This window comes from Meriones unguiculatus, chromosome 1, assembly GCF_030254825.1.
Source record: "Meriones unguiculatus strain TT.TT164.6M chromosome 1, Bangor_MerUng_6.1, whole genome shotgun sequence".
Taxonomy (NCBI): domain Eukaryota; kingdom Metazoa; phylum Chordata; class Mammalia; order Rodentia; family Muridae; genus Meriones; species Meriones unguiculatus.
Genome location: NC_083349.1, coordinates 3431637 through 3446578, shown reverse-complemented (window position 1 = coordinate 3446578; position 14942 = coordinate 3431637). Strand labels below are relative to the sequence as shown.

The 14942-nt window shown below is 51.8% G+C and overlaps 1 protein-coding gene across 1 annotated transcript in view; it reads left to right on the top strand.

Moving 5' to 3' along the window:
• Positions 1 to 7630, top strand: part of LOC110550475 (BOS complex subunit NOMO1) — a 52808-nt gene extending 45178 nt beyond the window's left edge. The window contains exons 26-31 of the mRNA XM_021640382.2: positions 367 to 450; positions 2144 to 2254; positions 3386 to 3487; positions 4873 to 4992; positions 6691 to 6783; positions 7050 to 7630. Coding sequence (XP_021496057.1) covers positions 367 to 450; positions 2144 to 2254; positions 3386 to 3487; positions 4873 to 4992; positions 6691 to 6783; positions 7050 to 7181 — 642 coding nt within the window. The 3' untranslated portion in view covers positions 7182 to 7630. The remainder of the gene's footprint in view (positions 1 to 366; positions 451 to 2143; positions 2255 to 3385; positions 3488 to 4872; positions 4993 to 6690; positions 6784 to 7049) is intronic.
• The last annotated feature ends 7312 nt before the right edge of the window (positions 7631 to 14942 follow it).

Sequence of the window (14942 nt, the reverse complement as noted above, 5' to 3'; positions counted from 1 at the left end):
AACAGCCTCATATCCTGCTTGCCAGAGTGCCCATCCGTTGTAAGGATCTACAGCGTGCTTTCAGTTGTCACTGGAACAGGCACAGGTTGGGAATAGGATGAGCACGGTGTGGGGAGAGTCAACAGTCAGGGCAAATGCCTGTAGTCAGGAAGCAGCCTCATTTAGTCTTCTGTGAGCCAGGAAGAAAGAGAACCGGGTGGAAGGAATCGCAGCACTAATGGCGTCCTGTCGCTAACATGCTTGGAAAGTGGATGGGTGGATGGTGAAACGGGGACAGAGGTGTCCCGTGTTGTGATCGCTTCTACCAAAGTCACTGTCAGGTCTACGACGGATTCCGTAGAGAAGTAACAGCTGGTATCTTTGTAGCCAGGATGCACCTACCACGTGCAGCTGAAGGCCGAAGGCAACGACCACATCGAGCGAGCACTGCCCCACCATCGCGTGATTGAGGTAGGCACCGCCCCCGCCGTGCCTGGGAGGTGGCTTCTGATGAGTGCTGCCGGGTCGCACCGTCGTGTGCTCATGCGGGTGTCTCAAGAGGGCCTTCTTCTCGGTGTGGTCTTAGGTTGTGGATGTGTGTGGGTGTGCACAGATGAGGATGTGTGCAAGCCACAGGTGGAGGCCAGGCGTCTTCCTTGATTGCTCTCTGTTTACAGAGGTGGGGTCTCTCGCAGATCCTGGAACTCAGGATTTCAGCTTGCTTGGCCAGCCAGCTTGCCCTGGGGATCATTTGTGCCCACTTCCTGAGTGCTGGGATTAAAGGTTGGCCGCCATGCCCACGTCTTTTAACGGGTTCTGGGGGTTCAGACTTCAGTCCTGACACTTGTGTAGCAAGCATTTTATCCACTGAGTCATCTGCCCAACCTTTAAAAAACAATTGATTTAGCCAGGCAGTGATGGCTCACACATTTAATCTCAGCACTTGGGAGGCAGAGGCAAGTGGATCTCTGAGGCCAGCCTGGTCTATGGAGTGACCACACAGAGAAACCCTGTCTCAAAAACAAACAAACAAAAGAAAACTTAATTATTTAAATTTTTTAATGTATTCTTTGATAATTTCATACATGTGTACAATGTATTTTAATCCTATCCACTCCCTTTTTCTAATTCCCTCCAAATTTCCCTCACTACCCCCTCCCAAGTTCATGTTTTCCTTTTTAATTTCAATGGCCTGCTGAGTAAGTGCTGTCCATACACACGGATGTGTGGCCATCCACTGGACCATGGGCTGCCTGCCGATGGCCGGAGCCATCAAGTGCTGGCAGCTCCCAAGGCAGGCCTTGGGTGTCATAATTCTCCCCCCATCTATGCAACAGTTTTGGTTGGCTTGTTATGTGCGGGTAACTGCAGCAGCTGTGAGTTCATGAGGGCACTGGCCACCTCCTGTCTGGAAGCCAGCATGTCGCAGCTCCTCTTTCCACCCTCATGCATTCTTTCCAGGGTCCCGAGTCTTGGAGGTGGTGGCCTGATGCAGATGTCTCATTTAGATATGTTGCTATTCTCTTCACTTTGACTGATTATGAGTCTCTGCACTGACCACTGTCCACTGCAAAAATAAGCTTCTCTGGCCAACACTGAGAGCAGCCCAGAGTCTGTGGCTATGAACATAAGTATTTAGAGAGCGGTTTGGCAACATGACTCCTTGGTAGAACAATAGTGGGTCCCCTGTAGGGCCTGCAGCCTCTCAGCTATGGGCTTTTGACCCATCTCAGTCACAGGAAGCTGCTGAGACACCATTAAAGTGCCGTTCTTCCCTCTGGCTCGACTGGAAGGCTTCTGGGCACAGAACTGCCTGCCAAGAGGAGCAGAGTGGTGGGCCCTGTGGGACTTGCTTGACCTGGGGGCTGGATTGATGGCCTCTGCCATTTTAAACAGCTGTCTGCTCAGGCTACAGTGTTTCATGGTTTTACTTTTCATGCTCTGGTGACTCTCAGCCGCAGTAGACTGTAGTCAGGTGGTCTAAAAGCGAAGTGAGCCCCCTGGTCTCCACATGGGGTGTGGGCACGGACAGCCAGGGCTTTGCTCTGTGTCTGTGGGCCAGGCAGAGCCCGATGCCCACTGCATGTGCCTTGCACAGACACATCCGCTCTCCAGGATGGCAAGCAGCTTCCGCTGTCTGCTCAGTGTAGCCCTCTCTCTCCAGGTTGGGAACAATGACGTGGATGACGTAAACATCATAGTTTTCCGGCAGATCAACCAGTTCGACCTCAGTGGAAATGTCATCACGTCCTCTGAGTATCTGTCTACGTTGTGGGTAAGATGGCACCTTCAGAGGCAGAGAGAGGCAGGGAGAGAGGTTTATCTCCGCTGGCTCTGCTAGGGGGAGCTGGCCAGACAGCTGCCTGCTGCAGGAGGTTAAGGCTTACGGAACAGTGGTCATGCCTAGCGTTGAGCTGCTTATCGAGTGATGGGGAGAGTCCGGTGTGGGGTGGCCAGGTGTCAGCCCTCAATCTGGCAGGTCGCAGTAGAGTCCCAGGAAGGCTGAGCACAGCAGAGTGTCCACTGGGTGATAGTCATACTCCGCGTACCTCCTGCAGGTCATTCTCCTCACAGCTGCTGAGCGATGCCTGAGTCGGGCGGCCTGGGGCTATCTTGGCCACACATAGCACTCCCACGTCCCCTGTTTCTCTCCTTGGACGTGGTGACCAGACCTTTCTCCTAGCTCTGACAAAACCCACGGCACCATGGCCTAGTTCCACCTGGTTGTTGCCATGCTAGAATTTGGCCCAGGGTTCAAATCACTTTTCAATTTTCTAGAAAAGCTAGAAATCAGAGTCAGCTGAAATCATCTACTTTTTCAATGTAGCCAAGGAATTAACATTTACCTGCAAAACTCTGTTTGGCTAAAGAGCACAGACATGGTCTGGCCCTCACAGCCTCTGCTGTGGTCCGGGGCTACGGCTCCCTCCTGCACTCTGGTGCGTGGTAGAGAGGGTGCCACCGTTCCTGCAGATCGGTGCAGAACCAAAGGCCACAGGGCGCAGAGCTATGTCAGGTCCCAGTGAGATAGGCCACATGGCGAGTGAGACAAGCTGGGTGGGGAAAGTGTGTGTAGCCCTAGGTGTCGTCCGCTCCTTGGAGCTCTGTGGAGGGATGTTCAGGACGGGCGACATTGTTTATGAAGTGCTCGTTGCACACTTCACACATGGAAGCTGTTCTTTGCACTCCGCATGATGGCATTAATGACTGTTTAAACCTGCCTGAACTTGCATCTCTGCGTTGCTTCCACTGGAGTCTTGGGGTCGAGGACTGCATCCTGAGGCCTGTGGAGGGAAGCTGCTTTCTCAGCAGCCACATTTTCCCATTCTGCCGAGAGAGGTTGTCCTGGTGTGAAATGAAGTCACTGCAGTCTTACAAGCTCGGCCCTCTTCCTTTCCACCTCCAGGTGAAGCTCTACAAAAGCGAGAATCTGGACAACCCCATCCAGACAGTGTCGCTGGGCCAGTCCCTCTTCTTCCATTTCCCACCACTGCTCCGCGACGGCGAGGTAATGCCGGGCTGGGCACTCAGGCCTCGTGACTGCCTCGCTCCCTTCTTACTCTAAGTACTGCTCTGCAGAAATAAATGTGCGCCTCTCCGCCAAAGGAGAGTGGGGGCTGCAGCACTGTTTTTCTCTTTACAAAAGTAATACATACTCCTAGCAGATTTTGGAAAAATACTAAAATAACCAGACAGAATGCCAGCATCCAGAAATAAGGGAGTGGGAGGTTATTGATTGCTTTCCTCTGGGTCTTTTTTAGTATAAGGACGTGTGTGTGTGTGTGTGTGTGTGTGTGTGTGTGTGTGTGTGTGTGTGTATTAAGGGCAGTTACTGTGCTCCTTCATAGCTGACACTGTTCTGTGTGCTGTTTGTGGTCTGTGCTGTTCAGGGGACACTGTCATTCATCTGCTCGCTGTCACCAGCTCTCTCACATGCTGCCCAGCTGTTGCTCAGGGCTCTGCTGTTGGGAAGTGTCGTCATTGAACCAGAGCATTCCTTAGTCTTAGCACTCTGGACCCACTGCCATGTTTCTCTTGGACTTCCTTGGTCTCGTGGCACTTCTTCTCTTGTGTTTGACGAGTCTCTTGCTGCTCTCAGTTTTTTCGCTATTGCTAAGAATAGGAGCAGGGCCTCACACGTGTCTGGCAAGCTCTGTCCCACCGAGCGGCATCCCGTTCTCTGTGTTTGGCAGTCAGTGTGTTGTCTCTTAAGTTCTCCCTTTTGGCATCTTCTGCGCTTTGGTCTGGGTGTCTGTCCTCCACCCCGAAGGGTAGTTTTCGGCCACTGCTGTCATCGTCAGTTATTGACTCTGTCTGTTCACTTGACTTACGAGAGTTTGGTTTCGATGGCTTTAGCTTGGGGCTGTTCTCTGTGAACCGGGGCTGTGGCCATTTCTCCTGTAGCTCTTACTACCCTGGGGTGCAGCGACATAGTGCAGCAGGTGGTTGCTGTCATGGAGCTTGAGGTTGCTGATGGTCACGGCCAGGGTGCCTGAGTGTGACACAGGCCTCTGTCTTCACCACAACCATTGTTGAGAAGCTACTTTTCTAGAACTTGCTGGTTAGCAGCCAGCTAAGTCACATCCTGAGCGCCCAGCCTCGCTCTCTGCTAGTGCTGGCTCCCATTACACACCTCTTTCATCAGAATTGCCTTGTGAGAACTTGCGTGTTTCTTGAAGCTGGTCCTTAGGCTGAATATGTCATAAACCACGACCCTGACAGGCTTATCAGAAGATGCAGGCGCAGAGCCACTGGGGACCCATGTCTGTTACAGTCTGGAAGTTGGTGACCTCACGCTGGGTGCACCAGCTGGGGGTCCTCAACAAACAATGTGCTGAGCGTGGCTGCCATGCGTCCCCTGCCTTGCCTGAGCTGTCTGTCCTACACCAACAGAACTACGTCGTGCTTCTGGACTCCACGCTCCCCAGATCGCAGTACGACTATGTCCTGCCTCAAGTGTCTTTCACTGCAGTGGGCTACCACAAACACATCACTCTGGTTTTCAGCCCCACGGTACGTAAGACTGTGAAGTTTAAAAATAATACATCGAAGGAAGGCACAAGCACTGCCATCTGCAAGACTGCCCGCTAGGTCATTTCCGTGTTGGATCTTTCTGACCCCTTCCTTCCATCTGTGCAGCAGAACCTGCTGTCAGGTCATGAGCAGACAAAATTGCTTGGCTCAGTGGCGTGGGGCTGGAGGGAGAGGGACGTGTCCCTGTGGCCAGTGGCATCGCTTTCCTTCATTTAGGTTACTGCAGTATGAGCAGCAACTGCAGGTTCACAGGCAGTGCGGAGGACCCAGGAATGTGTCAGTGGCAGCAGCATGGGGGCAGGAGCCGCAATAAGTGGACACGTACATTGCAAGGAAAAACAGCAAACGGGCTGACAAGATGCCCATGGGGGAAGGACCTGATCAGTTTGTCAGACCCTGTAGCAGACGCCTTCACTGTGTCCATCCAAACTGGTGTGTGTTACATTTAGGAGCTCATTTGGGTTGGTTCTGGGAGCTTAACAGGCATCGGTGATGGAAAAGGTGCTGCAGGCCCAGCTCAGGGTCACTGGCCCTGAACACAGTCAGAGTGGAAGCCCAGAGAGTGCATCACCAGAGAGAAGCACTGAGGTGGCTCAGCAGGCCAGGGCCCTCACACCAAGCATGGTGACCGAGACAGTCCTGGACCTCACATGGAGGAAGGAGGGAACTGATTGTGACCACACACATGCATGGTGCATGCAGACATGGGCTTGCAAACACACACATACACATGAAGTGAAACATTCATGTAGAAAAAGAAAAGCCTTGCTTTGCAGTTGCAGTGTTGGCTCTTGTTTCTGGGAAAAGTAAGAATCTCACTTGGGCGTCTTTGAGATACGGCAGAGCCCTAGACGTCAGACTGTACTGCCCTTGTGTGGGGCACCACGTGTCTCAGTCTGTTCAGGCTGCTGAAAAAGCCACTGTAGACCAGCTAACTCGAAACAGCAACTGCGCCTCATAGCTCTAGAGGCTGTGAGTCGATTCCGCTGGCAAACGCAGTGTTGCCCAGGTCTCCGGAGCACGCACCACAGATGGCTGAACCAGTTCCTCTCAGCCTGACGTATGAAGGCGCCTCTCACTACTCCATCACTTCCTGAGAGCATTGTTCCAGACCCTTCTGCAGTATGTCACATGGGTCTCAAGTGTGACAGGTCTTGGCAGAGGAACTTGAGAGACTGTTCATAACCACAGCAGCACGGGGTGTCCAGGGCAGCCCCTGGTGGGGGGCACGCAGCGTGCTGGTCAGCCTGTCTTTGGAACTGGCAGAAGAGCTGTTGAGTCACGGATGTGCAGGGCCGGGGATGGAGCCCCACTGGTAGAGGCCTTGTCTAGCACACACACCAACCAGGCATGGTGGCACGCGCCACTCTGGAGGAAGAGGCAGGAAGATCATAGGTTATGGTCATCCTCAGCCAGCGTGAGTTTAGTTGGCGATAGAAAGAGCCTTCTGTGTCCGTTCCAGATCTGAGTCTTAGGCTGTGGAGGACTCAGGTCATTCACACCCGTGCCCTGCTTAGTTAGTTTGTTTGTTCATTTGTTTGTTTGTTTGGGGGTTTTCTTTGGATATCAAGGGATTCTGGGTAACCTTGGTCCCAGCGTGGGCGTCTGTGGGTTGAAGCTCTGTATGACAGTGGTTGGTGATGTGAGAACTCACAAGGTGCCGTGGCTCTCTTGCAGAGGAAGCTACCTGAACAAGACATCGCACAGGGGTCCTACATCGCCCTGCCCCTGACACTGCTGCTCCTGTTGGCTGGCTACAACCACGACAAGGTAGGGAAGCTGAGGCCTCATGGGAGGGCAGGGGTCGAGAGACAGACCGTGGGAGGGGCCAGGCAGCTGTCCCAGGCTCCCTACATCTCTGTTAACTCCAGTGACATCATTTCTAATCATTATGGAGGTGTTGCCTGGTGAGAGTTACACCCTCTGTGTAAAGCCTCCCCGCCAGCCTTCTGCAGGCACTGGGGTGCCCATAAGTAGAGGCCGGTGCCTGCGTGTGTAGGGCCGCCCTGGTACTCATGGTCTCTCTCCCGTTCCAGCTTATTCCTTTGCTGCTGCAGCTGACGAGTCGTCTTCAGGGAGTCAGAGCCCTTGGCCAGGCGGCCTCTGACAGCAGTGGCCCAGAGGACATGAAGAGACAAACCAAGAAACAGAAGACCAGGCGCACGTGAGGAGGAAGGAGGCCCGTCCCCTGCGATGGCACGGCCAGGGCTGCCACCTTCCAGGGGACAGAGGCACTGTTCACTCACCTCAGGCAGGCCTCGGGCCCTGAGCTCCCCTGTGGGTATGCGGCCTGCCTGTCCTGTGTAGCCCTGTGGTGCAATGCAACAAATGGACCCTGCTGTCACCCTGCTGAACACAATTTATTTTCTGAGTTGAAGATAATTTATTATTATTATTTTGTCAGAGAAGTATTTAAGGTGAGCCGGTGGCGTGAGAACGCAATTCCAATCCTCCACATTCGTTTGCGAGAACAGTCCAGGGAATATGGCCTTTGTCTGGACTCTCCCCAAACTCCCTCTGCACTAGGGCCCTGCTGGAAGCCAACCCACATCTGTCCACACCAGAAGGACCTGTCAAGAGCCAGAATGAATAAAGTCACCCACTCATTTGTGTTGTAGCTCATCTCAGAGTTCTTCAGGGGCTGGGGGTGCGGGGTGCATCGGAGTGGGTGGTCATGGGATTGTGCACAGCCAACCTGTGGCTGCCCTCAGGCTCCCTGCAGTCCCCGGGATATGTGTCCTGTATCCTAGAGAAGCCCGTTGTGATGGGCTTCAAAAGTATTTTACTTCTTGGTGGGTGTGTGTGTGTGTGTGTGTCTGTGTCCACTGGGCTCTTGACACAGACCATCATGTGGGTTTGCTTGCTGTGAAGGAACAGTGAGCCACATGAGCCTCTGGGACAGAGACAACCCCTGTCCACTGTGTTCCTAACTCTCACTCCAGGTGGACACCACAGGAAACACCCCCCGAACGTTAGTGGAACTTTTAATGGACATGGTGTAAAGGCTTGTGAGAGACAAGTGCAGTGGGCTCTGTCCGGCTGTGGCCCTCGTGTGGCAGCTTCACTGTTGCCCAGCCTTTCCCAGTCCTTTTGGAAGCACTCCTTTCCTGCTATGTCCGACTTCCTGCACTTGCTGGATGGACTGGGGCAGAGCACCAGTGGCCTGTGGGAAGTGAACATTTCTGTCTGGTGGATTGTAAATGGTGCAAAAGTTCTGTGATTCACTGTTCATGAGACAGTGAACTGCCCAGACTGTGAGGCTTGTGGAGAGCCCGGGCTGGGAGTGTTTCCTAGCATTCACAAGGCTGAACAACACTGCCCCAAAAAGGCCAGGTGGTGCACACCCTTGTATTCCCAGCTTGGGAGGTAGAGGCAGGAGGATCGGAAATTCAGGGTCATCAGCTTCATAGTGAATCTGAGGCCAGCTCGGCTGCATGAGAAAAATGCCATGAAAGCAACCCTCACTCCTAAGTAAGGAAGGACAGCTCTGAAAGCTTCCGGCCAGAGCCCTTCTAAAGCCATGCTGCACGGTTTCCTGCTGGTCTTCCCTGGTTGGGATTTTGTCTCCCAGCCAGCGAGCTGTGTAAAGTTCCTGCTGGGGTGGAGGCAGGGTGGGCAGGGAGAAGACGAGGGAAGGAGCCATCCCTGTGCCTAATAGAATGAAAGACCGTTCCCTTCCCGGATTTATAACACAGGCTCATTGTGGAGATCTGTGATCCCAGCACTGATGAGGCTTGAGGCAGGGAGATTGAGAGTTCAAAGCCATCCTGACCTGCAGAGAAGCTGACCAATCTAGGTGACTTGCTGAAACCCTGTGGTAAAAGGTGAGAGGGCCGGGGTGTAGCTCCGTGCGCTTGCCCACCTAGCATGCTTGAGGCCCTGGGTTCCGTGCTGGACCCTGTCATGTATCCATGGACCTTCGTAGTGTCTTCAGCCTTGTTCTTTGGTTAGCAGCGATTTGAACTCTAACCCCTGCGTTCTGCCAAATGGAACCTAATAATGTGGTTGTGTCAGGCTGTGTAGAAAGTGTGTGTTATGTGCAGGTGTAGGCACAGTGACAGGTGGGCCACAACAGGTGCAGGTGGCAGCGACCTTGCACTGTCAGCTTTGCCGTGGGAGCAGTAGCATGGGCGAGCACCCAAAGCCAGGAAGAGGCCAGCCCCTAAAGGCCAGGGTAGCCCAAGAGAAGAGCTGGGCAAGTTCAGGGGACAGAGCTGGCTTTGTCACTGATAGCTGATCTTGACCGACAGCTTGATGGGATTTAAGAGTCACCATGGAAACATCAGGCACATCTGTGAGGGATTCTCTAGGTTCTCCAAGTAGGAAGGCCCACCCTACACGCCGGCAGTGCCAGTCCATGGTTAGGATTGGAGGACGTGAGCTGAACAAGGGCTGACTGCCTCCTGGCTGGGGGTGTGACATGGCCAGCCACCATGTGCTCTGGCTGCCATGCTCTTCGCCTCCCACATCCTTGGGACTCTGAGCTTCGATACATTTCCTTTATGAAGTGGTTTCTATTGTATTTGTTTTGAAGAGATGAGACAGAAGCATCTGCATGTTTCTAGCCTCCCCACTGCCGTGGGTACTTCAGGCAGACCAAGCTCAGAGTGAGTCTCCCACAATCCACCCTGCCCTGGGTATGCTCCACATCCAAGGATGAGGATGGCTCCTGTGACCAGTAGAATAAGGCCAGAGCATAAGGACGCTGCACTTCCTGTATGGACGCGGTGGAGGGGGGCACTGAATGCCTACTGGCATCCCATGGAGAGTGAGGGCCTGCCAGGGATGCCATTTGGTCTGGGGAATGCTCTCACTCTGGGCACAGCCCCTGCCCATGCCTGTTGCTCTGTGTCTTCTTGATGTGGTCTGGTGTGACTTGTGCAGGGGACGGGGCCCTGTGCTGGGAAAGACTGGTTCAGTGTTGGTCAGCGTGGTCTCTGGGCCTGGTCTGTCATTAAGATGCTAAGGACATTTTAGTCATCTGCAGCTGGCTCATCCTAAGTCTGCCTAGTGGAGAGCTAGCCTCTGCCAGGGTTTGCCCAGGCCTAGGTGATGGGTTCGAGGAAACATCAGGTTTGGGACAGTGCTCACTCATGCTCTGGCTGGCAAGCATCAGAAAAGAAGCTCAGCCCCAACAAGGCAAATGCCCCAGGACCTAAGACAGGGCAGGAAAGTCACGTCAGGATCTCCTGAACCAAAGCCGAACCCTGTCTCATCTAAGTGGAGGGCTGGGGCCTGAGGGCTTCACAGCGTCTCATTTTATCTTCAGAACAAATGGACAAGGAAGCAGAGGGCTACAGCAGTTCAGCGCCTTCCTGAAGATAGTCAGCACCATCACCGGGCTGGAGCTCAGGGCCCTCAGACTCCCAACTCTTTTTCTTTCTTAATTGGAGATAAGGGTGTTGGTCTGTAGCCCAGGTTGGCCTGGAACTCACTATGGAACCCAGGCTGGCTTTCAACTCTTGGAGGTTCTCCTGCCTCAGCCTCCTGAATCCTAAAATTATAGGCGAGAGCCATTACACCTAGCTTCAAGTCTGCCCTTAGCCCTCATTCCTGCCTCCATTTCAGCGTGGGAGTGTTTCTGTCGGGGTGGATTATCTGCTGCTCCCTAGCCTGAGGGTGTGTGTGTGTGCATGTGGTACCTGTGCATCCAGAGGTCAATGTCACCTCCTCCTCAATGGCTGTCCGCCTTACTGTTTGAGACAGTTTCTCTCTGACCCTAGAGCTTGTGGGTTTATAGACAAGGACTGTGGGGGTGAGTAACAGTTAAGAAGTTACTGGGGAACAGAGCAGGATCTGTTGTCTGCCTTCCTCTCAGTCTTTCCTGGACACACACAGCGCTAGTTTTCCCAGCAGCCCTTGCTTCTAGGTAGAGCTAGCAAGTGAGTGCCACAGACCTGCCTGCCTCTGTCTCGTGCTGTGCTGGTATCTGCATGTTTGCTCGGATCTGAACTCAGGTCCTCGTGCTTGCACAGCTCGCTCTGCTGATGGAACTGCCTCCCTATCCCCTATGAGAGGATGTCTTTGTCCTGCAGTCATTCGATGCTCATGTTCATGAATCTCTGCCTTCCTGGTCTATGACAGGAAGTGGCTTGTTCCATCTTATCACACCGATTTAAACCAAGGACAGAGGCTCCATCTAGATGCAAGGAGTGCTGGGAAATCTGGTCCTGTTTGTGTCTGTGAAAGACTGAAACAGGCAGACAAAAAAATCCTTCACTGTGCCTCTATAAATACTGTCACTGTTTCCTACCCTTAGCCAGAGCTTGGTGTGTGTGAGGTGCTCAGGAAGGGTAGGGTGTCTGAGGCACATTTCTGGGTCACTCAGGAGAGGCTTCATGGCTGAACACATTCTTCACCCGCTGCTCAGGGACAAGGACAGTGGGGCTTCTCCTGAATGTCCTTTGCCGACCCACAAGCTTCTTGGGAAGCACCGTGACCTTGAGAGAGCAGTGGGTTCCTGGAAGCTTCCTGAGCATTCTCTCACACTGGGGGCTCTGAGCTTTCCCCTGGTCTTCAGACTGTCAGGGACAAGTCCTGTCAGGGAAAGGGCCCCACGTAGGATGCCTCACTCACTCGTGTTACCCAGACCAACATTTATCATGTCCCTGTCTTGCTTTGGGTGAGTAACTTTGACAAAAGGAGCCATTGCTGCAGCTGGCCAGAGACCAGGCACTTCATGGCCCCTTGTGCCTGATCTTGCTGCTGGCTCGTGCCGGTAGTGCCTTCCTCCAGTGTTGAAGCCATCTATTGCCATGGGCACAGCAAGCCCTGTTCTCACTAGACACATGGATGCATGCTGTAATCCCAGCGTTCACAAGGCCCAGGCAAGAGGGTTGCTGTGAGTTTGATGCCAAACTGGGCTACATGAAAAGACCTTGTTCCAAAAGAGCAAAAGCCCACTCTTATGCCATTCTCTTTCCCACTTTTAGTGGTCCTGCATTATTTTGGGGCATGTGAGAGTCAGAACTTTGCCAGTGTTTCCCATTGACTAAAATCAGCTCTGTTCTGGCCCCGCCTCCCGTGGTGCTGGGATCAAGACCTTTGCCTCTTCCCTGCTGGATAAGCGCTCTGCCACTGAAATATCCTCAGCCATTCTTTTCTTACTATTGCTATGGTTATGAAACACCCGCTCAGTGTCAGGCAGATGTTGCTGACAGCTGGATATTTGCCTTAGCAATAGTCACATCAGCCGAGCTGCTTGAGAAAACACTTGAGGTCTCAAAAGCCCATGCATGCCAAGCCCAGTTTCTGCTTTGCGATGATCTGTGAAAGAGGTATAGTCAGCTTCCAGCGCCTTCAGCTGTGCTCCTGTCTGCCGGTAGGTAGCCCTGTTGTCTCAGAACAAAGAGAAAGGTGACTTCCTGTCAGCGTCCAGTACAGCAGTCAGTGCTCATAAGTGAGAAGGTCGGGCTGTTCCTCCAACAGCATTGCTTGCCTCCCCTGAGCCAGCTGCTTCATTCCTCTGTACAGAAGGACACTGGAGCATCCTTAAAACTGTTTTCCTTGTGGGTCTGGAAACTGAGCTGAGGGCTTCATGCATGCTAGGTGAGCAGCCCACCATTGAGCTACCCCCCAGCCCTCTGTTTGTCTGTGGCCCAGGATGGCCTCAGACTCTCTTCTGTCTTTCCACCTCAGCCTTCCAAGTGCTAGAGTCGCGGGGGTGGACCACTGGGTCTGACTTAGTTTAGTCCTTTAGAAGATCAAATGACCAATAAGGGAGAAAATCTGGGTTTATGGCAGTATGAAAACTGCAATAAAGTTTATGATGTGAAGGCAAAGCCCAGGTTGTCGCTACCAACTGGGCAATCATTCCTTTCCAACTCATTAAAAGATAACCCCTGATTCCTATGATATTAAGCTTAAGGACCATGTACTAAGTAATTAAGTACAGAATCAGTGATCTGAGGAAATTTAAACAGGAAATGTTTGGGTTAGGAGAGGTGGCTTGGTGGTTAGAAGCACTTGCTCTTGCCAAGGACCCAGGTTTTGCTCCCAGCCCTGACCCGATGTCTCACAACTGCCTGTAACTCCAGTTCCGGAGGATCCCACCTCCACTTCTGACCTTCTTGGGCTCTACCCAAGTATACCTGCTGTTCGCCTATGTATATCTATATACACGTGCAGACAAAACACACACATAAAATAAATAAATCCAAAAGTTTAAAAAGAACGAGAGATTGTCCCCGCACTGTGGAAGGACAGAACTGAGCTGACTCCTGTGAATCCTTCACAGTCATTGTGGCACACAGGTACACATATGTAGACACACAGAAACACAGTAAGTAAATACATAAATAAAACAAGACAGAGGTTAGCTATATAAACGGCGCATCTGTGTACATACACGTACACACTTAACTTTCCCACACTACCAGAAACTCAACGAGTTTGAAGCTATGCCGGTTTCAAATAAAATAGGCAAGCTGATACACAAAGCCACTTGAATATCATGTTAGTCCGCCAGAGGGCGGGAAAATCTTACATTTATGGAACCTCATTGTCTTAGTCACTGTTCTGTTGCTGTCACCAAGGCAATTCTCATAAAAGTAAGCATTTAGCTGGGGCTGCACACAGCTGCAGAGGTGTGGTCCATTAACACCACTGCAGGAGCATCGTGGCACGTGGCAGGCAGGTGCTGGAGACAGGCTGAGAGCTACCACAGATCATCGCAAAGCAGAAACTGGGCTTGGCATGCATGGGCTTTTGAGACCTCAAAGTCCACACCCCCAGGGACACACCTCCTCCAACAAGGCCGCACCTCTTAATCCTTCTAACCCTTCCCAAAAAGTTGTATTCCCTACTGGCTAAGCATTCAAATGTATGAGCCTATGTGCGTGTGTGTGTGTGGGGGGGCATTCCGATTCAAACCACCTCATTTATACTTAAGTAAAAAATTGACAGAATTATCCAGAAAATTATAAAGAAAGCAGATTATGTTTTTTTCTCATAGTGATAGAAAAATTAAATTTGTCACAATGTACAATTTGGATTATGGAAAATTACAAAGCATGATTAGTGTAGATGTTAAGCGTGGGTTGTAAATTGTATCTTTTTCTCCCCATTAAAAACATTTAGCTTTATTTTTTTTTGTAAAATTGAAAGATGATTTTTATGTCATCGACTTTAAACTCCCCCCCCCCCCCACACACACACACGCAGTCCATCTAGGCTGGTCTGGAGCTCACTGTGTAGCCCAAGCTGGCCCCAAGCTTACAGTCTTCCTGCCTTAGCCTCCAGAAGCTGGACTCACGGCATGCGTGCCATACCGAGCTACAGTCTGTCTTGATTTAAAGTGTCCGCTTGAGAGTTTAGTACACTATGTTGTACAGCTGATATCTAATTTAGTACAGTTTCCTCACACCAAATAATTCTTCTCCTCATATGCTTTTATTTCTGCTTTCCGCTCCACCTGCCGTCAGCCCTAAACAGCAGTAACCTGCTCCTCTGCTGATTGGACAGTTTGGGGCATTCTACATGAATTAACTCCTATAATACATGTTTCTTTTTGCTCTTGATTGAGTTTACTGTTATATTTGGTTTGAAAACCACATATTTCTCCTTAAAATCTCGGTCTCTGGCTTTTGAAAATTACTCAAAAGCAAAATGGGCTTTGGTGTTGTTTGACGGTTAATGCTGACTCATCTCATTCACTAAAAGCTAAAACTGAATCCAGAAGGGATGAATGCAGGCCAGTCAGCTTCTTAGCCTAGCATCGTGCCTACCTCCCGGAAGCCAGCAGGATGGAGCCTCTAGTGCCAGAGTGCAGAGCTTTCTTGGATTTGCCATTTTTCGGTTGTCTCTAGGACTGAACTTCCTTCAGTGGTGGATCTCTGCTGTTCTTGCTGTTGGTTTTCGGGTCTGAGCACTGGGACCCGTCCCTTGCTTTACCAGTACAATGTTAGGCTGGCACAGTCAACCCTGTTCAA